The following is a 26,142-nucleotide window of genomic DNA, read 5'->3' on the forward strand; positions in this document are numbered from 1 at the left end:
TTTATCTAACCTGCGGAGAGATTGAGCGCTTTTGGCAGCCTATATGATTTTAAATAAGAGGGGATGCAGGAGTCACAGCCAAGGTCGAGAGTCTTTCTTGTAGGAGTGACACTTCATCTATCTCTGTGCGAGGGGCGGAAAGGGCCTGCCCCCCTCTCCGTGATTGATACTGGTGCTCTCTTGGCTCTGCCCCAAGGTAGACTGCCTCTATACACACAGCATAGTGGAGAAAAGGACAGGTTGCAACTCAAGGAGCCGTGCAGCGAGAGTGTCCTTATGAGAAGGGTCAATGGTGTCAGGAACAGAAGAGGTTTGTGGAGGCAGAGGAGAAGAATGATGGTATGATATGCTGAACCACAGATAAGTGTTAAAGAAATCACCTAAATAACACTAATATCTTCTTCTGTATATTCCAGGGTTCCTCAGTACAGGTGACCAGGCAGCTAAAGGGAACTATGGACTCCTGGACCAGATCCAAGCCCTGCGTTGGATCAGCAAGAACATCGGCTATTTTGGAGGAGACCCGGGTCGCATCACTGTCTTTGGATCTGGGATTGGAGCCTCCTGCGTCAGCCTGCTCACACTGTCCCACCACTCTGAGGGTAAGCCGAAGATTCAACCTGGGGAGACAGGGCAGGAGGGATGGGTTAGTCACCAGTGAATCGCATGATCAATGCAGATGCCTTCATATACAGTGCCTTGCGAAAGTATTCGGCCCCCTTGAACTTTGCGAACTTTTGCCACATTTCAGGCTTCAAACATAAAGATATAAAACTGTATTTTTTTGTGAAGAATCAACAACAAGTGGGACACAATCATGAAGTGGAACGACATTTATTGGATATTTCAAACTTTTTTAACAAATCAAAAACTGAAAAATTGGGCGTGCAATACTGAACAAAAATATGACCGCAACATGCAACAATTTCAAAGATTTCACTGAGTTACAATTCCAATAAGGAAATCAGTCAATTAAAATAAATAAATTAGGCCTTAATCTATGGATTTCACATGACTGGGAATACAGATATGCATATGTTGATCACAGATACTTTTGGTAAAGTAGTGTATGTGGACACCTGCTTGTCGAACATCTCAGTCCAAAATCCTAGCTATAACAGCCTCCACTCTTCTGGGAAGGCTTTCCACTAGATGTTGGAACATTGCTGCAGGGACTTGCTTCCATTCAGCCACGAGCAGTAGTGAGGTCAGGCACTGATTTTGGGCGATTAGGCCTGGCTCGCAGTCAGTGTTCCAATTCATCCCAAAGGTGTTTGATGGGGTTGAGGCTCTGTGCAGGCCAGTCAAGTTCTTTCACACCGATTTCGACAAACTATTTCTGTATGGACCTCGCTTTGTGCACGTGGGCATTGTTATGCTGAAACAGAAAAGGGCCTTCCCTGAACTGTTGCCACAAAGTTGGAAGCACAGAATTGTCTAGAATGTCATTGTATTGTGTGCGGCTGCTCGGCCATGGAAACCCATTTCATGAAGCTCCGGACGAACAGTTCTTGTGCTAACTTTGCTTCCAGAGGCAGTTTGGAACTCAGTAGTGGGTGTTGCAACCGAGGACAGACCATCTTTACACGCTTCAGCACTCGACGGTCCCGTCCTGTGAGCTTGTGTCGCCTACCACTTTGCGGCTGAGCCGTTCTTGCTCCTAGACGTTTCCACTTGACAATAACAGCACATACAGTTGACTAGGGCAGCTCTAGCAGAGCTGAAATTTGACGATCTGACTTGTTGGAATGATGGTGCCACATTGAAAGTCACTGAGGCCTCCAGTAAGGCCATTCTACTGCCAATGTTTGTCTATGGAGATTGCATGGCATTTTGCTCTATTTTATACACTTATCAGTAACGGGTGTGGCTGAAGTAGCCAAGTCCACTACTTTGAAGGGGTGTCCACATACTTTTGTATATAGTTTACCTTAAAAAAAAAGTAGGGGCATGGGTCAGAAAACCAGTCAGTATCTGGTGTGACCACCATTTGCCTCATTCAGTGTGACACATCTCCTTCGCATAGAGTTGATAAGGCCTTTATTGTGGCCTGTGGGATGTTGTCCCACTCGTCCTTCAATGGCTGTGCGAAGTTGCTGGATATTGGCGGGAACTGGAACACGCTGTCGTACACGTCGATCCAGGGCATCTCAAACGTGCTTAATTTGTGACATGTCTGGTGAGTATGCAGGAGGGAAGAACAGGGACATTTTCAGTTTTGAGGAATTGTGTACAGATCCTTGCAACATGGGGCTGTGCATTATCATGCTGAAACATGAGCTGCAGATGAACTGGCACGACAATGGGCCTCAGGATCTGGTCACGGTATCTCTGTGCATTTAAATTGCCATCGATAAAATGCAATTGTGTTCGTTGTCCGTAGCTTATTTCTGCCCATACCTTAACCCCACCGCCACAATGGGGCTCTCTGTTCACAACGTTGACATCAGCAAACCGCTTGCAAACAGAACGGCATTCACGCCGTCTGCCATCTGCCCAGTACAGTTGAATCCAGGATTCATCCCTGAAGAGCGCACTTCTCCAGCATGCCAGTGGACATGAAAGGGGAGCATTTGTCCACGGAAGTTGGTTATGAAGCCGAACTGCAGTCATGTCAAAACCATGGTGAGGATGATGAGCACACAGATGAGCCTTCCTGAGACGGTTTCTGACAGTTTGTGCAGAAATTCTTCAGTATTGCAAATCCACAGTTTCACCAGCTGTCCGGGTTTCTGGGTTCAGACGATCCGGCAGGTGAAGAAGACGGATGTTGAGGTCCTGGGCTGGAGAGGTTACACGTGGTCTGTGGTTATGAGGCCAGTTGGACGTACTGCCAAATTCCCTAAAATGACATTGGAGGCGGCTTTTGGTAAATAAATATACATTAAATGATCTGGAAACGGCTTTGGTGGGCATTCCTGCAGTCAGCATGCCAATTGCACGCGTCCTCAACTTTAGACACTTGTGATTAAACTGCATATTTTAATGGCATTTTATTGTCCCCAGCACAAGCTGTTTAATCAGCTTCTTGATCTGCCACACCTGTCAGGTGGGTGGATTATCTTGGCAAAGGAGAAATGCTCAATCACAGGGATGTAAACAAATGATTGCATAACATTTTTCAGGGATAATTTATTTCAGCTCATGAAACATGGGACCAACACTTTACAAGTTGCGTTTATATTTTTGTTCAATGTAGTTCCGTCACAAAATTCACACACACGGCCCAGTGATTCATCAGCCTGTAGTTATCACAGACACATACTAGATACTACTTTATATGACACTTGATCTCGTAATATAGCTTCACGTGGAGCATTAACATGAATGTGTTGTGCTCTCTCGTCTTGCTTCAGGGAAGTGGTATTATTCACAGATCTACTGTATCATCAGCTTTTCTCTTGACCTTGTTGCTTTTATGCTAAAATGAAATATGATATTTCTGTATTATTTAGTGCTTTAGATCTAACTGTATACAACCCCTATCCTCAACTAAATCTGTATGAATTGAGGTTTTATCACAATCTATCATCTACTATATCAAGTGCAACTCCAAATGGGTCCAATTGAGTCCTTCAGAGGAAGTGAAGTGTTTGGATATGTGGCTAGGGTGGTGGGGGTAGTTGTGGAGTTAAGTGATGGCTATTGTTCCCCTCTCGTCAATCTAATCAGACTAAAAGCATTCCCTCTTATAGCATGAACCTGTTTAACAGAAACGCCTATAAATTCAAGGTAATGCATGGATGGAGTCTAACTATCTATCTCACTACACTATCTATCAATTTAACTTTATTTATTTACATCTATACATCAAGAGATGTGTGCACAGCACATACTGTTCAGTATCTATTAGTCAATACCATGGTCTTTAAACCTCACTTTGTTTTACACTCACTAATTTACCCCCAGCGTTTTCGAGCGATTTGCTGATATCTTTTCTTATCCTCACCGGAGTACGGAAGGAGGGTTGTGAATGAATTAATGACACTCAATCTAAAACAAAAACAGTGGCATCTGTGCCTTTACATCACACACACACACACACACACACACACACACACACACACACACACACACACACACACACACACACACACACACACACCACCTCCTCTCCTCTAATCAATCAGCCCTTTATTACATCAGGCCACACAGCTCTAACGGCAGCACAGCCAGCTTAGGCCCCTCACTGAGATTTGTGTGAGCCAGCGTCATACTGTGGTATACAGACAGAATGCCCACTCAGTCTTTATATCATGCATTTTTTCAAGCATTAATCAAGACCGATGATGACCGTTGCCGATATAAAATAATACAAATCACTTGGAGAATGTAAAATTTTTAGACATACAAAAAAGCATAAATTGAAATGTTTTTCCACTGCCTGGCTTTGTAAAATGAGCTGGTTTCACAACAGGCCATATTTGGTTTGGTGGGTTCATAACAAAGTCAAAAACAGGAGGGTCAGTGAAGTGAATCATACAGTATAATCACAGTGAATCCTTTAAGGGACTGAAGAGCAGTGGGGTTTGTCCTTTGTTTTCCAGACATATCTGCTTGGGTTAGTGGATGTGCTGTATGGCCTGGTAGCCTGATGCTACACATCAACTCAATGCTCAGGGGTTTGCACTGCTACTAGTATACCACTACTATTGCACATCCATTCTGACCTTGCAAACATACAGTGTCTTCAGAGAAAGTAAAGAAAACACTCTTCAATTTGAAGACACACCTTGCAGTCATGTGACTAACCAACTTCGAATGATCACAAAAATATTCATACGGAGTTTCATGCCTCCTTATTCCAGGATTGATTAGGCCACTTTGCCTTAGAGTTTACCCCAACCCTGGTGGTCAGGCAGCGCGTAGCTCCACCCACACCGCCTGATGTATCCCCACCAAAACCACCCCAATAACCGTCAGAGGGGTATGGTCATAGATGATCCATTATATTGACATGATGGTCAAGTGACCGCTCTAACAATGGAATATGTGTTCTCAAAGGTGGAAGGCAGGCGAGATCAGGTGGGACCATTCTAGTCAGTGAGAGGGCAGATGCACACGTGAACAACGGGCACAACTCGGCTATAAAGATGAGGGGTGTTGCATCAACCGCCTGAATTTGATAGTATTTCAAATTCATCGACTTCATGAATATGCATAGCTCGTCTTGAATTCCAACAGGGACAAATACGATATAAAGTGTTTTTTCTCAAAGTTGCTGGGATGTTCGACTTATATCAGTACACTCGTAATAACCTAAGCATATTCTGAACGGAAATGGAGGAAAACTAAACTTCAGGAGGACCTATCATCCTTCAACCTCTCTACCTTCTATTCCTCTGTATCTACTGCTAAAGCCGTTTTCTATCACTACATTTCAAGCTTCTTCCTCCAACCCTGGGAAACTCTTCTTTGCTTTGTCCTCCCTCCTTAATCAACCACCTTTTCCTCTCTTCGGACGACTGTCAACCACTTTGAAAAAAAAGTTGACAACATCCGCTCCTCATTCACTGTTCCCACTCATACAGAACTACCCTACACCTTGACCTCTCTCCCCTGTCTCTCCAGATGAAATTCTGCGACTAGTGATGTCCGGCTGCCCAACAACCTACTACCTTGACCCCACCCCCTCCTCTCTTCTCCAGACCATCTTTGGAGACCTCCATTCCTCACTTCCCTCATCTCATCCCTGACCACTGGCTGCACCCTCTCTGACTAAAAGATGGCCAGAGTTCTCCCCTCCTCAAGAAACCAACACTCGACCCCTCTGATGTCAACTACAGACCACCATCCCTTCTTTTTTTTCTTTCCAAAACACTTGAGTGTGCTGTCTCTGACCAATTCTCTCATTATCTCTCTCATTATCTCCCTCAGAACTATCTTCTTGACCCTAACCAGTCAAGGCTCACACAGCTGAAACCGCTCTCCTCTGTGTAAAAGAGGCTCTCCACTCTGCTAAAGCTGACACTCTCTCCTCTGTTCTCATCCTCCTAGATCTATCCATTACCCTCAACACCGTGAACCATCAGATCCTCCTCTCCAGCCTCTCAGTGTTGGACATCTCAGGCTCTGTACACTCTGAATTACATCCTATTTTTTATTTTTTTTATTTCACCTTTATTTAACCAGGTAGGCTAGTTGAGAACAAGTTTTCATTTACAACTGCGACCTGGCCAAGTTACACATGGAATAAACAAGCGTACAGTCAATAACACAATAGAGAAAAAAATGTCTATATACAGTGTGTGCAAATGGCATGAGGAGGTAAGGCAATAAAAAGGCCATAGTGGCGCAGTAATTACAATTTAGCAAATTAACACTGGAGTGATGGATGTGCAGATGATGATGGGCAAGTAGAAATACTGGTGTGCAAAGGAGCAGAAAAGTAAATAAAAACAATATGGGGATGAGGTAGGTAAATTGGATGGGCTATTGACAGATGGGCTATGTACAGCTGCAGCGATCGGTTAGCTGCTCAGATAGCTGATGTTCAAAGTTAGTGATGGAAATATAAGTCTCCGGTTTCAGAAATGTTTATGAATATTATAATTTATTTTTCTGCGCAATTCGTTCCAGTCATTCGTTCCAGAGATTGAAAATAAATTGAAATATATACACACAAAAAATGAAAAATTCCAAGTGTACACGGGAGAAACGACAAACCACACCTGCACTGCTACGCCATCTTGGAATCACACAGTATAATCACAGTGAATCCTTTAAGGGACTGAAGGGCAGTGGCAGGTCGCTCCTACCACTTAGTGTGGAGAGGATCTGTGTCTGCACCACGTGTTCTCACTACTGTTGTCCCCAGCTCCAAGACCTCTCCATCACGGTTGACAACTCCATGGTCTTCAACCTTCTTATGTTCTCCCATGTCACCCCTCTCCTCTGCACATGCCACTGGCTTCCAATCTAAGCTTGCGTCACCAATGGTTGAACAAGCTTCACCCTAAAGTCAGGACAGCGGAGTCATCTGAAACCCTACCTCTTTAAAGAGTATCTTAAATAACTCTCACAGCGCCCTCTCACGTTATGAAAAGTTTTATATTTTGTTCTATACAATGTTATCCATGGGTCATTCAATGGCCACAAGGAGACGTTTCATGATGGTCAAGGGGATGTGTGGTTCCCAGTAAGTTACCAGGATGTCACTGAGGACCTTGTCAGGACCTTTATACGATGTTCTCAGAACTTTAATGTACTAGTCATAGGATGTTGCGTGACTGTCCCAAGGGAGCATCCCTGCAAACAAACATTTGTTAGGACGTCCCCAGAACGTCATGAAATAGTCGCCTAAAGTGGTCAGGATGTTGTGGTCCTCTGATAGTTTTGTTGTCTTGGGGACCTCCCCGAGTACGTTTTTAGAACGTTCTTGGGACTTTGTGTCATGGTCCCCTGGAGATTTTGTCTAGCTCCTGGTTTTTCCCAGGGCTGTCCCCAAAGACGTTTTTAGGATGTTCTTGGGACGTTGTGTCATGGTCCCTGGAGGGTTTTGTCACTTGGTCACAGGTGTGCCAAACAATTATAAGTAAAGTCATTAAATATTATGGGGGTTTTAAGGTAAGTGGTACGCTGTTCAGCTAAAATAGTGTACACATCTTAAATCTATGACAATAGGACTACATTTGACATAACTTAGTACTGACTTTTCAATATGACCCCACCTGGGATTTGGGGTATGCTGATCTTTCTGCTGCACAACAAAGTCTGTAGAATTTCACAAGTCCCCTACACATTCATACCTATAAGTGCAGAGATGTATTATCGAAAGAGTGCCATCTGCACTGCTATTTTAGTTATCAATTAATGACTATTCTCTCATTGACTTATTTCAGCTATTTATTTGGTTTGGGTTTTGAAAATAGTTGTCTAATGTTGGTGGGGCATATTATTCTGTTTGAATGTTACTCCTGAATCACTATGATAAATATAATTGTTTTTTATGAGAGTATTTTTAACCGAGTTTACATTTACTTTGAAGTCCAAAGTGTAATAATACAGATGAAATCAGTCTTTGACACAGACATGGTGGTGTAGCAGGAAGATCGAAATTCCAGGTTGTGAGTTGAAATCGCAGGTGAACACAATTACTGTATGAATAAACATACACAATGTAATCATGTGTGTCAAGTATGTAAGTGATAACACTTTACAATAAGGTTCCATTTATAAAAGGTTTATAAAGGGGTTATAATTATGTTATTAACGGTTACTTAACCATTAATGGTTTCTAATACATTTACAAATTATTGTCACATTGGTCAAAATAGTGCAATAACTGGTCAGTGTTTGCCAAATAGTGAGCCAATATTTACCTCCATTTATAAATGCACTTACAAATGCTTTTAGGTGAACCCTTATCTATCATAATGCAACATTGTTTTAAATAGTTGCAAAGTTGAACAATAGTTATTTTCTCTCTTTTGGGTGAGATGCATTGTTGCTCTGTCCCAGGAACTGAAGAGGTTAGTTTTCTTGACTGACCTTTAATATCCTGATGCTCCGGCCAAATTTACATCTAGGACATTATTCAATCATTATTACCCTTTACCAGATTATATCAACACACACTTACCACTTCTCTGTGATAGTCCAAATATGGTGAACACTCTGGTGTGAAATGGTAACCGTAATACCTTTGTTTGAAACAGTGGAGGAATCCTCTCACAACATGAGATTTTTTTTTGACATTTTCACTTAGGGATGTACTCACTTTTGTTGCCAGCGGTTTAGACATTAATGGCTGTGTGTTGAGTTATTTTGAGGGGACAGCACATTTACACTGTTATACAAGCTGTACACTCACTACTTTACATTGTAGCAAAGTGTCATTTCATCAGTGTTGTCACATAAAAGATATAATATTTACAAAAATGTGAGGGGTGTACTCACTTTTGTGATATACTGTACATGTAAATATATGGATGAGCAATGGTGTGCGGCATAGGCAAGATGCAGTAGATGGTATAAAATACAGTATGTAACATATGAGATGAGTAATGTAGGCTATGTAAACATTATTAAAGTGGTGTTATTTAAGGTGACGAGTGATACCTTTTTAATTGGCCAGAGATTTGAGTATGTATGTTGGCAGCAGCGATGGCTGTTTAACAGTCTAATGGCCTTGAGATAGAAGCTGTTTTTCAGTCTCTCGGGCCCAGCTTTGATGCACTTGTACTGACCTCACCTTCTGGATGGTAGCGGGGTGAACAGGCAGTGGCTCGGGTGGTTGATGTCCTTGAGGATCTTTTTGCCATTCCTGTGACATCGGGTGCTGTAGGTGTCCTGGAGGGCAGGTAGTTTGGTCCCAGTGATGTGTTGTGCAGATCGCACTACCCTCTGGAAAGCCTTGCGGTTGAGGGCGGTGCAATTGCCTTACCAGGCGGTGATACAGCCGCCTGACAGGATGCTCTCGAAGTTTGTGTGATTTAGATGACAAGCCAAATTTCTTCAGCCTCCTGAGGTTGAAGAGGTGCTGTTGCGCCTTCTTCACCACACTGTCTGTGTGGGTGGACCATTTCAGTTTGTCTGTGATGTGTACGCCAAGGAACTTAAAACTTTCCACCTTCTCCACTACTGTCCCGTTGATGTGGTGGATCATCTCCTTTGTTTTGTTGACGTTGAGTGAGAAGTCATTTTCCTGACACCACACTCCGATGGCCCTCACCTCCTCCCTGTAGACTGTCTCGTCATTGTTGGTAATCAGGCCTACCACTGTAGTGTCGTCTGCAAACTTGATGATTGAGTTGGAAGCGTGCATGGCCACGCAGTCATGGGTGAACAGGGAGTACAGGAGAAGGCTGAGAACGCACCCTTGTGTGGCCCCAGTGTTGAGGATCAGCGGGGTGGAGATGTTGTTTCCTACCTTCACCACCTGGAGGCGGCCAATCAAAGTCCAGGGCCATGTTGCACAGGGCGGGGTCAAGACCCAGGGTCTCAAGCTAAATTACGAGTTTGGAGGGTACTATGGTGTTGAATGCCGAGCTGTAGTCAATGAACAGCATTCTTACATAGGTATTACGCTTGACCAGATGGGATAGGACAATGTGCAGTGTGATGGCGATTGCATCGTCAGTGGACCTATTGGGGCGGTAAGCAAATTGGAGTTGGTCTAGGGTATCAGGTAGGGTACCCTAGACCAATGATGGTGACAGAAGTTCGTGCAATGGGGCGATAGTAATTTAGTTCAGTTACCTTAGCTTTCTTGGAAACAGGAATAATGGTGGCCATCTTGAAGCATGTGGGGACAACAGGGATAGGGATTGGTTGAATGTGTCTGTAAACACACCAGCGAGCTGGTCTGCGCATGCTCTGAGAACGTGGCTAGGGATGCCGTCTGGGCCGGCAGCCTTGCGAGGGTTAACGCGCTTAAATGTTTTACCTACGTTGGCCACGGAGAAGGAGATTCCACAGGCTTTGGTAGCGGGCCGTGTCAGTGGCGCTGTATTGTCCTCAAAGTGAGGAAAGAAGTTGTTTAATTTGTCTGGGAGCAAGACGTTGATGTCCAAGACATGGCTGGTTTTCTTTTTGTAATCTGCAACTATACTTTGTCTCCATAGTGACGCTTTGCTTGTTTGCGGAGGGAATAACTGCACTGTTTGGATTCGGTCATGTTTCTGGTCGCCTTGCCATGATTAAAAGCGGTGGTTCACGCTTTCAGTTTTGCGAGAATGCTGGCATTTAATCTACGGTTTCTGGTTATGGAAGTTTTTAATAGTCACAGCGGGTACGACATCTCCAATGCACTTGCTAATAAACTTGCTCCCAGAGTCAGCATATACATCAATGTTGTTGTCTGAGGCTATCCGGAACATACCCCAGTCCGTGATCGTAGCAATCTTGAAGCGTGTAATCCGATTGGTCAGATCAGCGTTGTATTGACTTGAGCATGGGCGTTTCCTGTTTTAGTTTCTGTCTATAGGCGGGGAGCAACAAAATGGATTCATGGTCAGATTTGCCAAAGACAGGGCGCGGAAGGGGCTTTGTATGCATCGCGGAAGTTAGAGTAGCAATGATCCAGAATTCTGCCAGTCGTGTCGTGCATTTGATATGCTGATAGAATTTAGGGAGTATTGATTTTAGGATAGCTTTGTTAAAATCCCTAGCTACAATAAATGCAGCCTCCGGATGTATGGTTTCCAGTTTACATAGAGTCCAGTGAAGTTCTTTCAGGGCCGACGAGGTATCTGCTTGGGGGGGATATACACGGCTGTGACTAATCGAAAATAATTATCTTGGAAGATAATGCGGTCGGGATTTCATTGTAAGGAATTCTAGGTCATGTGAACAAAATTACTGGAGTTCCTGTATGTCAAATCAAATCAAATGTATTTATATAGCCCTTCGTACATCAGCTGATATCTCAAAGTGCTGTACAGAAACCCAGCCTAAAACCCCAAAAAGCAATGCAGGTGTAGAAGCACGGTGGCTAGGAAAAACTCCCTAGAAAGGCCAAAACCTAGGAAGAAACCTAGAGAGGAACCAGGCTATGTGGGGTGGCCAGTCCTCTTCTGGCTGTGCCGGGTGGAGATTATAACAGAACATGGCCAAGATGTTCAAATGTTCATAAATGACCAGCATGGTCGAATAATAATAAGGCAGAACAGTTGAAACTGGAGCAGCAGCACGGTCAGCAGCAGAACAGTTGACTGGGGACAGCAAGGAGTCATCATGTCAGGTAGTCCTGGGGCATGGTCCTAGGGCTCAGGTCCTCCGAGAGAGAGAAAGAAAGAGAGAAGGAGAGAATTAGAGAACGCACACTTAGATTCACACAGGACACCGAATAGGACAGGAGAAGTACTCCAGATATAACAAACTGACCCCAGCCCCCCGACACATAAACTACTGCAGCATAAATACTGGAGGCTGAGACAGGAGGGGTCAGGAGACACTGTGGCCCCATCCGAGGACACCCCCGGACAGGGCCAAACAGGAAGGATATAACCTATGTTGTTGTGATTACACCATGAGTCGTTAATCATAAGGCATACACCCCCTGCCCTTCTTCATACCAAAGAGCTGTTTGTTTCTGTCGGCGGGATGTCATCTTAACCACTGTGAAATGTTTTCCTTAACCAAAAATGTTGTATTTTCAGCTGTTTGACGCTCGTGTACAAAACCGTAAGTAAAATATGCACAAACAAACCTCAACAGGAAGCATAGAAATAGAGCACATAGAACATATCTACCACTTTTTAGACTTGCTTTCAATGAGAATGATGGATCTATAACCTTTTAAAGTAAGCGAAAACCTACTGACCTGCGTGGGTGTCACTAACATTGCCAAAAGACAAAGATGTGAATGTATCAGTGGATTACCAATCAGGGCCTTGGCAACAGTAACAAGGGGTGATGTGTAATGAAACTTGATTGTGCGTGTCCTGGGTAGACGTTCCCGGGACCATGACACAAAGTCCTTACCACTTTTAGACTACCATTTTGTGACGTTCCAGGGACATCCTAACGACTCATTTTTGTTTGCAGGGTTATATCTATTAAAAAACTATGCATATCAGTTGAGTTTTTAGAAGTACTTTGCAACAACAAAAATCCATGAAAATCGCTATCTCTCGCTCTCTTATATTTATGTAGAGAGACTCATTGATTCACTGACTGACTGGGGTTTTGGGTGTGTATTGGTGGTCAAAATGTAGATTGAAAGTCTTGATATTACTGCTAAAGTCAGGTTTAGTGATTCAGGAATGTGGTTTGGTGTTGTAGGGGATTTGATCTGTTCGAAGGGAAGAGAGACTGCAGAATCTTCAAACAACAACTTTTAAGATTTTCAAATATGGAGCAGTTAACTATGCACTTCAGTCTTGAAGATTCAATTCAACAGTGTTGAAGATTCAATTCAACAGTGTTGAATTGAGGCTCAATTAACAGAGTTGGCTCAGCTTTGATAGAGTCCAAACTCTATGTGGCAGTTAGCAGATGTGTGCAAACAAGGGTGGGGAACATAGTGAATAAAAGGCGTTTAGCTTGTCTTTGTAGATTAAGATAGCTGACATTGCCTGTTCCTTCCTGCAACTTTCCACACATGGGAGTTCCTGCAGATAGTACAAACGGGATGTCACATACTGCAGTCGCATCCGGCTCTTATCTGTTCGCCCAGACTTATAACTAAGTTACACAAGACAACAAGCCTGCATCACCCCAATAAAACACTAGCATATAACAATGGCCAATTCTCTAAGTAAAAAGTCAGTCAAATGTATTTATAAAGCCCCTTTTACATCAGCCGATGTCACAAAGTGCTATACAGAAACCCAGCCTAAAACCCCAAATAGCAAGCAATGCAGCTGTAGAGGCACGGTGGCTAGGAAAAACTCCTTAGTAAGGCAGGAACCTAGGAATAAACCTAGAGAGGGGAAAAAAGGCTCTGAGGGGTGGCCAGTCCTCTGCTGGCTGTGCCGGGTGGAGATTATAACAGTACATTGCCAAGCTGTTCATAGATGACCAGCAGGGTCAAATAAAAATGTCAGTAGGCTTTTCATAGCTGATCATTCAGAGTTAGGGACAGTAGGTGCGGTAGAGAAAGAGAGTCGAAAACAGCAGGTTCGGGACAGGGTAGCACATCTGGTGAACAGGTCAGGGTTTCATAACCGCAGGCAGAACAGTTGAAACTGGAGCAGCAGCACAACCAATTGGACTGGGGACAGTAAGAAGTCATCAGGCCAGGTAGTCCTGAGGCATGGTCCTAGGGCTCAGGACATGAGCCTGAGTGAGTGAATTAGGGGGAGCATACTTAAATTCACACAGGACACCGGATAAGACGGGAGAAATACTCCAGATATAACAGACTGACCCTAGCCCCCCAACACAAACTATTGCAGCATAAACACTGGAGGCTGAGACAGGAGGGGTCGGGAGACACTGTGGCCCCGTCCGACTATACCCCTGGACAACCAGGCAGGATATAACCCCACCCATTAGGCCAAAGCACTGCCCCCACACCACTAAAGGGATATCTTCAAACATGAAATACTACCCTGAGACAAGGCCGAGTATAGCCCACAAAGATCTCCCCCATGGCACCAACCTGAACCGGAAGATCACGTCAGTGACTCAACCCACCTAGGGACGGCATGGAAAAGCACCAGTAAGCCAGTGACTCAGCCCCCGTAATAGGGTAAGAGGTAGAGAATCCCAGTGGAGAGGGGAACCGGCCAGGCAGAGACAGCAAGGGCAGTTCGTCGCTCCCGTGCCTTTCCGTTCACCTTCACGCCCCTGGGCCAGACTACACTCAATCATAGGACCTACTGAAGAGATGAGTCTTCAATAAAGACTTAAAGGTTAAGATCAAGTCTGCGTCTTTCACATGGATAGGCAGACCATTACATACAAATAGAGCTCTATAGTTGAAAGCCCTGCCTCCAGCTGTTTGCTTAGAAATTCTAGGGACAGTAAGGAGGCCTGCGTCTTGTGACTGCAGTGTACGTGTAGATATGTATGGCAGGACCAAATCGAATAGATGGGTAGGAGCAAGCCCATGTAATGCTTTGTAGATTAGCAGTAAAACCTTGAAATCAGCCCTAGGCTAGCACTGGAGCAACATGATCCAATTTTGGGGTTCTAGTCAAGATTCTAGCAGCTGTGTTTAGTACTGACTGAAGTTTTATCCGGATAGCCTTGCAGTAGTCTAATCTAGAAGTGACAAAAGCATTCATTTTTCAGCATAATTGTTGGACAAAGTTTCTGATTTTTACAATGTTATATTGATTTTAAAAAAGCTGTCCTTGAAACAGTCTTGGTATGTTAGTCAAAAGAGAGAGCTTTTAAAAGGTAATTTACCACCTTCACGAGTGCAGTCTCTGTGCCATGATGGGGTCTAAAACCAGACTGAAGTGTTTCGTATACATTGTCTTCAGGAAGGCAGTGAGTTGCTGCGCAACAGCTTTTCATTTGTTTTTTGGAGTAATGGGAGATTCTTTCTAAGCCTATTTTTATTTTTTTAATTAAAAATATATTTTCTGGGTCAAGGTTTGGCTTTTTCAAGAGAGCCTTTAATACTACCACTTTTAGCGAGTTTGGTACACATCCAGTGGACAGGGAGACGTTTATTTTGTTCAACATAGGAGGGCCAAGCACAGGAAGTGTCACGCCCTGGTCGAAGTAGTTTGTGTTTATCTTCATGTATTTGGTCAGGCCAGGGTGTGGCATGGGTTTTTGTATGTGGTGTGTATATATGGGGGATTGTAGCTAGTGGGGTGTTCTAGATAAGTCTATGGCTGTCTGAAGTGGTTCTCAATCAGAGGCAGGTGTTTATCGTTGTCTCTGATTGGGAACCATATTTAGGCAGCCATATTCTTTGAGTTTGGTGTGGGTGATTGTCCTTAGTGTCTTTGTTCCTATCGCTGTGTTAGTTGACACAAGTATAGGCTGTTTCGGTTTTCGTTACGTTTATTGTTTTGTAGTGTTTTGTGTGTATTCGTGTTACGTTTGTTTGATTAAACATGGATCTAATCTACACGCTGCATTTTGGTCCGACTCTCCTTCACCACAAGAGAACCGTTACAGAATCACCCACCACAAACGGACCAAGCAGCGTGTCAACAGGCAGGAGCAGCCCAAAGAGGAGATGCGTAAGAAGGATTTCTGGACATGGGAGGAGATCCTCGACGGGAGAGGACCCTGGGCTAAACCAGGGGAGTGTAGCCGCCCAAAGGTGAAACAGGAGAAGAGGCAACAGAGGCAGCAGCAGCAGGAGCAGCAGCAGCTACAGTGGGAGAGGTTGCACCACCTGGAGAAATGGACATGGGAGGAGGAACTGGACGGTAAAGGACCCTGGGATCAGCCTGGAGATTATTGTCGCCCCAAAGCCGAGCTGGAGGCAGCAAAAGCAGAGAGGCGGCATTATGAGGAGCTAGCACGGCAGAGCGGATGGAAGCCCGGGAGTCAGCCCCCAAAAAATCTTGGGGGGCCTCACAGGGAGTATGGCTACGCCAGGTAGGAGACCTGCGCAAACTCCCTGTGCTTACCGGGGGCTAGAGACCGGGCAGGCACCGTGTTATGCAGTGGTGCGCACGGTGTCCCCAGTGCGGGTGCATAGCCCGGTGAGGTATGGCTCGGTGGTTGATTCCAGCTCCTCGGATCGGCCGGGCTAGAGTGGGCATCGAGCCAGGTAAGGTTGGGCAGGCTCGGTGCTCAAGAGCTCCAGTGCGCCTGCACGGTCCGGTCTATCCAGTACCACCTCCACACCCCAGCCCTCCGGTAGCAGCTCCCCTTAGCACCAGGCTTCCTGTGCGTGTCCTCGGTCCAGTACCACCAGTACCAGCATCAGGCCTACAGTGCGCCTCGCCTCTCCAGCGCTGTCGGAGCCTTTCTCCTCTCCTGCGCTGCCGGAGTCTCCCGCCTATCTAGCGCTGTTAGAGCTTTCCTCATCTCCAGCGCTGCCGGAGTCTCCCGCCTGTTCAGCGCAGCCAGAGCCTTCCTCCGACACAGCGCTGTAGGAGTCTCCCGCCTGTTCAGCGCAGCCAGAGCCTTCCTCCTCTACAGCGCTGCCGGAGTCTCCCGCCTGTTCAGCGCAGCCAGAGCTGCCAGTCTGCATCAAGCAGCCAGAGCTGTCAGTCTGCATGAAGCAGCCAGAGCTGTCAGTCTGCATGGAGCAGCCAGAACTGTCAGTTTGCATGAAGCAGCCAGAACTGTCAGTCTGCATGGAGCAGTCAGAGCTGTCAGTCTGCATGAAGCAGCCAGAGATGTCAGTCTGCATGGAGCAGCCAGAGCTGTCAGTCTGCAAGGAGCTGTCAGTCTGCAAGGAGTTGTCAGTCTGCAAGGAGTTGCCAGTCTGCAAGGAGCTGCCAGTCTGCACGGAGCTGCCAGTCTGCAAGGAGCTGCCAGTCTGCAAGGAGCTGCCAGTCTGTAAGAAGCCGCCAGAGCTGTCAGCCTACATGGAGCAGCCAGAGCCGCCAGTCAGCGTGGAGCAGCCAGAGCCGCCAGTCAGCATGGAGCAGCCAGATCTTTCAGTCTGCCAGGATCCGCCAGTCAGCCAGACTCTTCCAGATCTGCCAGTCAGCCAGACTCTTCCAGATCTGCCAGTCAGCCAGACTCCAGATCCGCCAGTCAGCCAGACCCTTCCAGATCTGCTAGTCAACCAGACTCTTCCAGATCCGCCAGTCAACCAGACTCTTCCAGATCTGCCAGTCAGCCAGACTCTTCCAGATCTGCCAGTCAACCAGACTCTTCCAGATCTGCCAGTCAACCAGACTCTTCCAGATCTGCCAGTCAACCAGACTCTTCCAGATCTGCCAGTCAACCAGACTCTTCCAGATCTGCCAGTCAGCCAGACTCTTCCAGATCTGCCAGTCAGCCAGACTCTTCCAGATCTGCCAGTCAGCCAGACTCTTCCAGATCTGCCAGTCAGCCAGACTCTTCCAGATCTGCCAGTCAGCCAGACTCTTCCAGATCTGCCAGTCAGCCAGACTCTTCCAGATCTGCCAGTCAACCAGACTCTTCCAGATCCGCTAGTCAACCAGACTCTTCCAGATCCGCCAGTCAGCCAGGATCCGCCAGTCGGCCAGGATCCGCCAGTCGGCCAGGATCTGCCAGGATCCGCCAGTCAGCCAGGATCTGCCAGGATCCGCCAGTCGGCCAGGATCTGCCAGGATCCGCCAGTCGGCCAGGATCTGCCAGGATCCGCCAGTCAGCCAGGATCTGCCAGGATCCGCCAGTCAGCCAGGATCTGCCAGGATCCGCCAGTCAGCCAGGATCTGCCAGTCAGCCGGGATCTGCCAGTCAGCCAGGATCAGCCGGGATCTGCCAGTCAGCCAGGATCTGCCGAAACCACCAGCCAGCCAGGATCTGGTAGATTTATCTACATGCCTGAGCTTCCTCTCACTCCTGAGCTTCCTCTCACTCCTGAGCTTCCCCTCAGTCCCGAGCTTCCCCTCAGTCCCAAGCTGCCCCTCAGTCCCGATCTGCTCCTCAGTCCAGTGGGTTTCTGGGTGAGGACTACTAGGCCATGGTTGGCGGCGAGGGTGGACTATCCAGGGACGCGAGGAGAGGGGACTAAGACATTAATTGAGTGGGGTCCACGTCCCTCGCCGGAGCCGCCACCATGGACGGACGCCCACCCGGACCCTCCCTATTTGTTTTGAGGTGCGTTCGGGAGTCCGCACCTTAGGGGGGGGGGGTTCTGTCACACCCTGGTCGAAGTATTTTGTGTTTATCTTTATTTATTTGGTCAGGCCAGGGTGTGGCATGGGTTTTTGTATGTGGTGTGTATATATGGGGGATTGTAGCTAGTGGGGTGTTCTAGATAAGTCTATGGCTGTCTGAAGTGGTTCTCAATCAGAGGCAGGTGTTTATCGTTGTCTCTGATTGGGAACCATATTTAGGCAGCCATATTCTTTGAGTTTGGTGTGGGTGATTGTCCTTAGTGTCTTTGTTCCTGTCGCTGTGTTAGTTGACACAAGTATAGGCTGTTTCGGTTTTCGTTACGTTTATTGTTTTGTAGTGTTTTGTGTGTATTCGTGTTACGTTTGTTTGATTAAACATGGATCGCAATCTACACGCTGCATTTTGGTCCGACTCTCCTTCACCACAAGAGAACCGTTACAGGAAGCATCTCTTTCAGTAGTTTAGTTGGAATAGGGTCCAGTATGCAGCTTGAAGGTTTAGAGGCCATGACTATTTTCATCAATGTGTCAAGAGATATAGTATTAAAAAATGTGAGTGTTTCCCTTGATCCTAGGTCCTGGCAGTGTTGTGCAGACACAGGACAACTGAGCTTTGGAGAAATTACTAAGATTTAATGAGGAGTCTGTGATTTTGCTTTCTAATGATTATGATCTTTTCGTCTAATATGTTCATGAATTTATCACTGCTGAAGTGAAAGCCATCCTCTCTTGGGAAATGCTGCTTTTTAGTTAGCTTTGCGACAGTATCAAAAATACATTTTGGATTGTTTTTATTCTCCTCAATTAAGTTTGTACAGTCTTTCCAAGCTAATCGGAAGACTTCCAGTTTGGTGTAGTGCCATTTCCGGTCCATATTTTCTGTATACCAGGGAGCTAGTTTCTTTTTTTTCTTAAATTATTTTTACCCCCTTTCTCTCCCCAATTTCATAGTATCCAATTGTTAGTAGTTACTGTCTTGTCTCATCGCTGCAGGTGAAGGTTGGGAGTCATGCGTCCTCTGAAACGCAACCCAACCAAGCCGCACTGCTTCTTAACACAGCGCGCAGCCAACCCGGAAGCCAGTCGCACCAATGTGTTGGAGGAAACACTGTGCACCTAGCGACCTGGTTAGTGTGCAATGCGCCCGGCCTGCCATGAGTCGCTAGTGCACAATGAGACAAGGATATCCCTACTGGCCAAACCCTCCCTAACCCAGACGACGCTATGCCAATTGTGTGTCGCCCCATGGACCTCCCGGTCGTGGCTGGCTGCGACAGAGCCTGGGCTCGAACCCAGGGTCTCTGGTGGCACAGCGATGCAGTGCCTTAGACCACTGCGCCACCCGAGAGGCCCTAGGAAGTTAGTTATGACAAATGTTTTTTGTTTTTAAGGGTGCCCAGTGCACCTGCATCTAGGGTATTACGCAAGGTTACATTTAGTTCCTCAGTTAGGTGGTTAACCAATTTTTGTACTCTGACATCCTTGGGTAGGTGGAGGGAGTCTAGGAATCTTTGGGTTGTCTGAGCATTTATAGCATGGCTTTTGGTGATCTTTGGTTGGGGTCTGAGCAGATTATTTGTTGCAATTGCAAACATAATAAAATGGTGGTCCGATTGTCCAGGATTAAGGAAAAACATTAAGATCCACAATATTTATTCCACGGGACAAAACTAGGTCCAGAGTATGGCAATGAGTAGGTCCGGAGACATGTTGGACAAAACCCACTTTTCAAGTCGATGATGGCTCAGAAAGCCTTTTGGAGTGGGTCTGTGGACTTTCCATGTGAATATTAAAGTCACCAAAAATTTGAATATGATCTGCTATGACTACAAAGTCCCAAAGGAACTCAGTGAGGAACGCTGTATACGGCCCAGGATGCCTGTAAACAGTAGCTATAAAAAGTGATTGAGTAGGCTGCATAGATTTCATGACTAGAAGCTCAAAAGACGAAAACGCAGTAATAAAAATACATTTGCTATCGTAAATGTTAGCAACACCTCCGCCTTTGCGGGATGCGCGGGGGATATAGTAACTAGTGTAACCAGGAGGAGAGGCCTGGTTAAAAACAGCATAGTATGTCTAATTTTCCATGACAGTGTGCAGTCAGCTGTTACTGGAAAAAAGGGAATATTACTTTAACCCCTTTTTCTCCCCAATTTTGTGGTATCCAATTGGTAGTTAGTCTTTTCTCATCGCTGCAACTCCCGTACGGACTCGGGAGAGGCGACGGTTGAGAGATAAGCGTCCTCCGAAACACAACCCAGCCAAGCCGCACTGCTTCATGACACAATGGCGGCTTAACCCGGAGGCCAGCCACACCAATGTGTAGGCGGAAACACCTGGCAACCGTGTCACCATGCATTGTGCCCGGCCCACCACAGGAGTCGCTAGAGCGCGATGGGACAAGAACATCCCTGCCTGCCAAACCCTCCCTTAACCCAGACGACGCCGGGGCCAATTGTGCGCCGCCCCATGGGTCTCCCGGTCGCGGCCGGCTGCGACAGAGCCTGGACTCAAACCAGGATTTCTAGCATTTCGCTGCACTCGCATTAACACCATCACTCATTCATATATCCTTATGTACATATTCTTTATCCCCTTACACTGTGTATAAGACAGTAGTTTTGGAATTGTTAGTTAGATTACTTGTTGGTTATTACTGCATTGTCGGAACTAGAAGCACAAGCATTTCGCTACACTCGCATTAACATCTGCTAACCATGTGTATGTGACAAATAAAATTTGATTTGATTTGAACATCTGCTAACCATGTGTATGTGAAGAATAAAAATGTGATTTAGTGGCACAGCTAACACTGCATGTTAATGTTATCTTTTTACCCACTCTATAATGTAATAATCAACACATCGGTAAAAACATTTTTACGTTATGTGTTCAGAATGTTTATTCCGTTATTGGAAGTTCATTACATTATCAGTTGCTATCCTCCCTGATGTAGTATTGATTTTTGAACATAGAGAGGGAGAGAGAGAGATTTTCAACAAGGCTACTGTGTGGAGTCACTGAATTTTCCTCTTTCCCAAAAGCAGTGCTCTCACAGATGAGTTTCCTCAAATTTGTATGCAAATATGATCCCTTTGTGTTGAGTGAGTTTAATTCATTCAAATCCCTTTTTAGCGTAGCCAATGTTACATATCCACCACTTACTAAGCATTATTTTTAATTGTGAATTACACACTGTATCAATTAGAATAAATCCGATTTTCAGAGTTCCATCCTCTCCATTTATATTATTTAAGGACTTATCTGACATTTTAAGGAAAATGACAATTAACTGAGATGCACAGATTGAACAGACCTAAATTACATTTTTATGATTTTAAAAAGGGATGTTGATGAGGTTTGTTTCTCACCATTGCAGATAAAACTGTGCAGTAAGCACAAAAAACTCTGGTAAAAATTGACATCATCAGAACCTAGAGAGATCCTATGAAGCTAACAATATGTTAAACTGCAGGCCTACAAATGTTCTGTATCAGATGGTTGTTGACCAGACAGCACTCATCTGATCTGTGTTTGTCTGTCTGTGCCATGATCTCCCCAGGCCTGTTTCACAGAGCCATCATCCAGAGTGGCTCAGCCCTGTCCAGCTGGGCCGTCAACTACCAGCCTGTCAAGTACACCCGCATGCTGGCTGAGAGGGTGGGCTGCAACGTGCTGGACACCCTGGACATGGTGTCCTGCCTGCAGAAGAAGAGTGCCAGAGAGCTGGTGGAGCAGGACATCCAGCCAGCCCGCTACCACGTAGCCTTCGGCCCCGTCATTGACGGCGACGTCATCCCCGACGACCCCGAGATCCTGATGGAGCAGGGCGAGTTCCTCAACTATGACATCATGCTGGGCGTTAACCAGGGGGAGGGACTGCGTTTCGTGGAGAATGTGGTGGACCTGGAGGATGGTGTGTCCGGCAGCGACTTTGACTTCGCCGTGTCGGACTTCGTGGACAGCCTGTATGGCTACCCGGAGGGGAAGGACACTCTGAGGGAGACCATCAAGTTCATGTACACGGACTGGGCTGACAGGGACAACCCAGACACCAGGAGGAAGACGTTAGTCGCCCTGTTCACTGACCATCAGTGGGTGGAGCCCTCGGTGGTGACGGCTGACCTGCACGCCCGCTACGGCTCGCCTACATACTTCTACGCCTTCTACCACCACTGCCAGAGCCTGATGAAGCCTGTGTGGTCGGACTCAGCCCACGGGGACGAGGTGCCCTATGTGTTTGGCATCCCCATGGTGGGAGCCACTGACCTGTTCCCCTGCAACTTCTCCAGGAATGACATCATGCTCAGCGCTGTGGTGATGACTTACTGGACCAACTTTGCCAAGAGTGGGTGAGTACAGCACCGCGAGACCTGGTAAGACAGGTCAGTACAGCACCCCGAGGCCTGGTCAGACTCACAGGTCAGTACAGCACCCCGAGATCTGGTCAGACTCACAGGTCAGTACAGCACCCCGAGATCTGGTCAGACTCACAGGGTCAGTACAGCACCCCGAGATCTGGTCAGACAGGTCAGTACGGCACCCCGAGACCTGGTCAGACAGGTCAGTACGGCACCCCGAGACCTGGTCAGACAGGTCAGTACGGCACCCGAGACCTGGTCAGACAGGTCAGTACGGCACCCCGAGACCTGGTCAGACAGGTCAGTACAGCACCCCGAGACCTGGTCAGACAGAATCCAGTCTTGATTGTGGTATGCTTGTATAGTAAAAGGATGGGGTCATTATTTCATATTTCCCATTTGTGTCTGTATTTGCCTAAGAAATGCTATAAATGATAGATGGAAAGAGTTGTCCTAATCATATTCTATACTGTATTGAAGCCTGTGCAGAATAACCAATATTTATAGACATATAGACACACTTCACATGTATCTTAAAATGGAGCCTTGCTGCATTACACCTCTGCTTAAGTCACAGCAGAAAACGGGAATTAGTCTCTATAAAAATGTTACAGTAAACACTGATGTAGACACAGATGCTCAGTAGAAAGAGGGTTTTAGATGGGCTGAAATTAAAGATGTAGGGCAGGGATGGGCAACTGGCGGGGTCTCAACTTACTGTTGAGAGTTAGAACAGCAGAATACACAAGGTGCAATCTCGAATTTTGGTTGTGCATCAATCACTGACATTGCCTCAATTTGCCTGAGTCAGGATTTTTTTAAAATTGATTGGTAAATTAGTCTAACCAGTTTTCTAAACTTGTAGTAATCATGGTCGAATTACCGACCGGTGGCCCCCCATTGATTTTGTTAATCACTCTCACTCAGATCTCATATTCAAAACTGCAAACATTTCTCTCCACCCTATAGCAACATATGTATAGTTGCAGGAAATTAACTGTAAAACTGCAATTTTTCCCCTCTGCCCCATGACAAAATGTGTAGAATTGCAGGAAATGTACTCTACAACTTAGTTTTTTTCTCACTACTGTCAACACGGGGGCTGCTAAAATGATTTGCTCACAAGGTGTTTTACACGCAATTTCACTTCCGCGCCTCAAAAGGCTAGGACCAGCTCTGACTGCATGTGTGGGTATGGATGTGGGTATGCAGAGCCGCTGCGGCCCCTCAAGAAGAGTTCAGAGTTTTTTTTGTGGCCCCCACCCCTATCAAAGTTGCCCATCCCTGATGTAGGGAATGCTTAGCACTTGAAAAAAGACTGTGACATTATGTACATCAACCAGTCTTGTCAGCTTACAACTGGCTTTGACCAGCAAAACCTGCCTGTTGACATCTAGCCTCGCAAAGCTGCCGTTCTCGCGATCTTACATTAAACGCTGAATGGATATCCGTGCAGCGTTTAATGAAAGCTTGCGGGATCACCGGCTTTGCGAGGCTAGTTGACATCTCCCATAATGAAGCAATTGAAAGAATAACTTCTCTATGTATGTTATCAATGATGCCCTGTCTTTGACCCCTGTCTTCATTGCATGTCTGCAGTGACCCCAACAAGCCAGTGCCCCAGGACACTAAGTTCATCCATACCAAGGCCAACCGCTTTGAGGAGGTGGCCTGGTCCAAGTACAACCCCCATGACCAGCTGTACCTGCACATCGGCCTGAAGCCTCGCATCCGCGACCACTACCGCGCCACCAAGGTAGCCTTCTGGAAGCACCTGGTGCCCCACCTGTATAACCTCCATGACATGTTCCATTACACCTCCACCACCACCAAGGTACCTCCCCAGGACACCACCAACTCCAACGGCAAGAGAACCGGCACCACCAAGCGTCCACCTGTCTCCACGGCCCACAGCAGTGATGGGGAGGAGACGGGTCCTCTGATCGTGGCTAACCCCAGAGATTACTCTACTGAGCTGAGTGTCACCATCGCTGTGGGTGCCTCGCTGCTGTTCCTCAATGTGCTGGCTTTCGCAGCGCTCTACTACCGTAAGGACAAGCGCAGCCGGCAGGGTGGCCACGGTGGCCCCCACCAGGCCAGCCCCCAGCGGCAGAGCAACGGCAACGACGTGAGCCACACCACCACCGACGAGAGCCTGTCCCATCAGATGACCCAGTGCAGCCAGATGAACCAGTGTGACACCCTGCATGACCTCCACGACCTCCCTGACCTACACGACCCCCTGCACCTCTCCCCCAACATGGACTACACCCTGACCCTGCGCCGCTCACCAGACGACATCCCCCTGATGACGCCAAACAACATCACAATGATCCCCAACTCCCTGATGGGCCTGCCCAACATGCACCCCTACAGCACCTTCCCAGCCGGGTACAACTCCACCGTCCTGCCCCACTCCCACTCCACCACCCGGGTCTAGACCTAGCCTGGGACAGAAGATATACAGACCACAGTCGACAGAGATTGTAGAGGTGAGCTGAGGGGCGAGCTGTGCTGTACATGAATTAATACAAACAGTAGTTGGGTTGGGATTAGTTTATGTTCATACTGCAAGAGCCATGCAAAGCTTTTCCTGGTCAAATGGTGCAGAATCGCCGCCAATATACTACTGCCTCCTCTCCTCATAGAGGGAGGTCTATAAGCAGTGTCATTTTTTTAATCATCAATTTCAAGACTTGTGAGCTGGTTAAAATGAGAAGTGCTTTTTATTTCCCATTGTCTTTTGATGGTAACATTTTTGGGAACTTTCTCTTGTACGACCTCAGCATAATGTTTGTACAGTTGGATTTGTACGGGAAGCTTTTTTCTTCCTATGATATCTGTTTTGATCTTCTGTGTGGAACAAGTGTCATCTGGACTCATCACTGACTGAAATAACATTTGTAAAAAGCAGAAAATCGGTGTTATTAAGCAATTTTATACATATTCCTCATGTTAAACTCAACTTAAAAGGGTATTTTTTACTGACTAAAGAATTGCAGAAATACTATGTTACTGTGACTGTGATCATTTGAACCTTTACTACAACATTGATTACAATTTGTAGTAAAAGTATAACATTTATCCAATAATATTTCTATTTGAATATGAACAATATATCACCCCTATATACAGTATGTGCGTGCGTGTGCCCGCGTGTGTGTTTACACTCTGAAGTGTAATGTAAAGCTGTAAATTGTTAAGAAATTTGTTTGACATTTTGTTTGAAGTATTGGCTTTCATCATATTTAGTGTTGTACTCTGATCTATGCTCGTCTGTCTAAGTGTCTTTGTTCATTTTCAGTTAACTGTGTCTTATTTTGCTGAACACGTTGTGGGAATACAACTCCTGCTTTATTATAAAAAGACAATAGCTTAAGATGGCACATACTCTAACCAACTGATATGATTCCATTGGCTTGTTTGTACACAATAAACTTAGACCAGCACTTTTTTTAAATTGTTTGTTTGTTTATATGAATATGAAAGTATTGACATAGTTTATACAAACAATTACAGACTAAGCAAGCTGAATTTCCCCCAAGCGCTTCATCCCACTTACAGAAAACACAGATTTTGCATAAAATGTTTTCAAGCATTACTATAAGAGGCTCTTTTGAATGTAATGGGCTTCACGGTGTTATTCTGGGAGAATA

The 26,142-nt window shown here is 46.1% G+C and overlaps 1 protein-coding gene across 4 annotated transcripts in view; it reads left to right on the top strand.

Annotated features, from left to right (window-relative positions):
• Positions 1-25,940, top strand: part of LOC112228660 (neuroligin-3) — a 34,300-nt gene extending 8,360 nt beyond the window's left edge. For all 4 annotated transcript variants that reach the window (XM_024394171.2, XM_024394172.2, XM_024394174.2 and 1 more), the window contains 3 exons: positions 417-602; positions 21,688-22,477; positions 24,086-25,940. In XM_024394171.2, the coding sequence (XP_024249939.1) occupies positions 417-602; positions 21,688-22,477; positions 24,086-24,926 (1,817 nt within the window). In that variant the 3' untranslated portion in view covers positions 24,927-25,940. The remainder of the gene's footprint in view (positions 1-416; positions 603-21,687; positions 22,478-24,085) is intronic.
• Positions 25,941-26,142: the final 202 nt, after the last annotated feature.

This window comes from Oncorhynchus tshawytscha, linkage group LG30 (genome assembly GCF_018296145.1).
Source record: "Oncorhynchus tshawytscha isolate Ot180627B linkage group LG30, Otsh_v2.0, whole genome shotgun sequence".
In the NCBI taxonomy this organism is placed as follows: domain Eukaryota; kingdom Metazoa; phylum Chordata; class Actinopteri; order Salmoniformes; family Salmonidae; genus Oncorhynchus; species Oncorhynchus tshawytscha.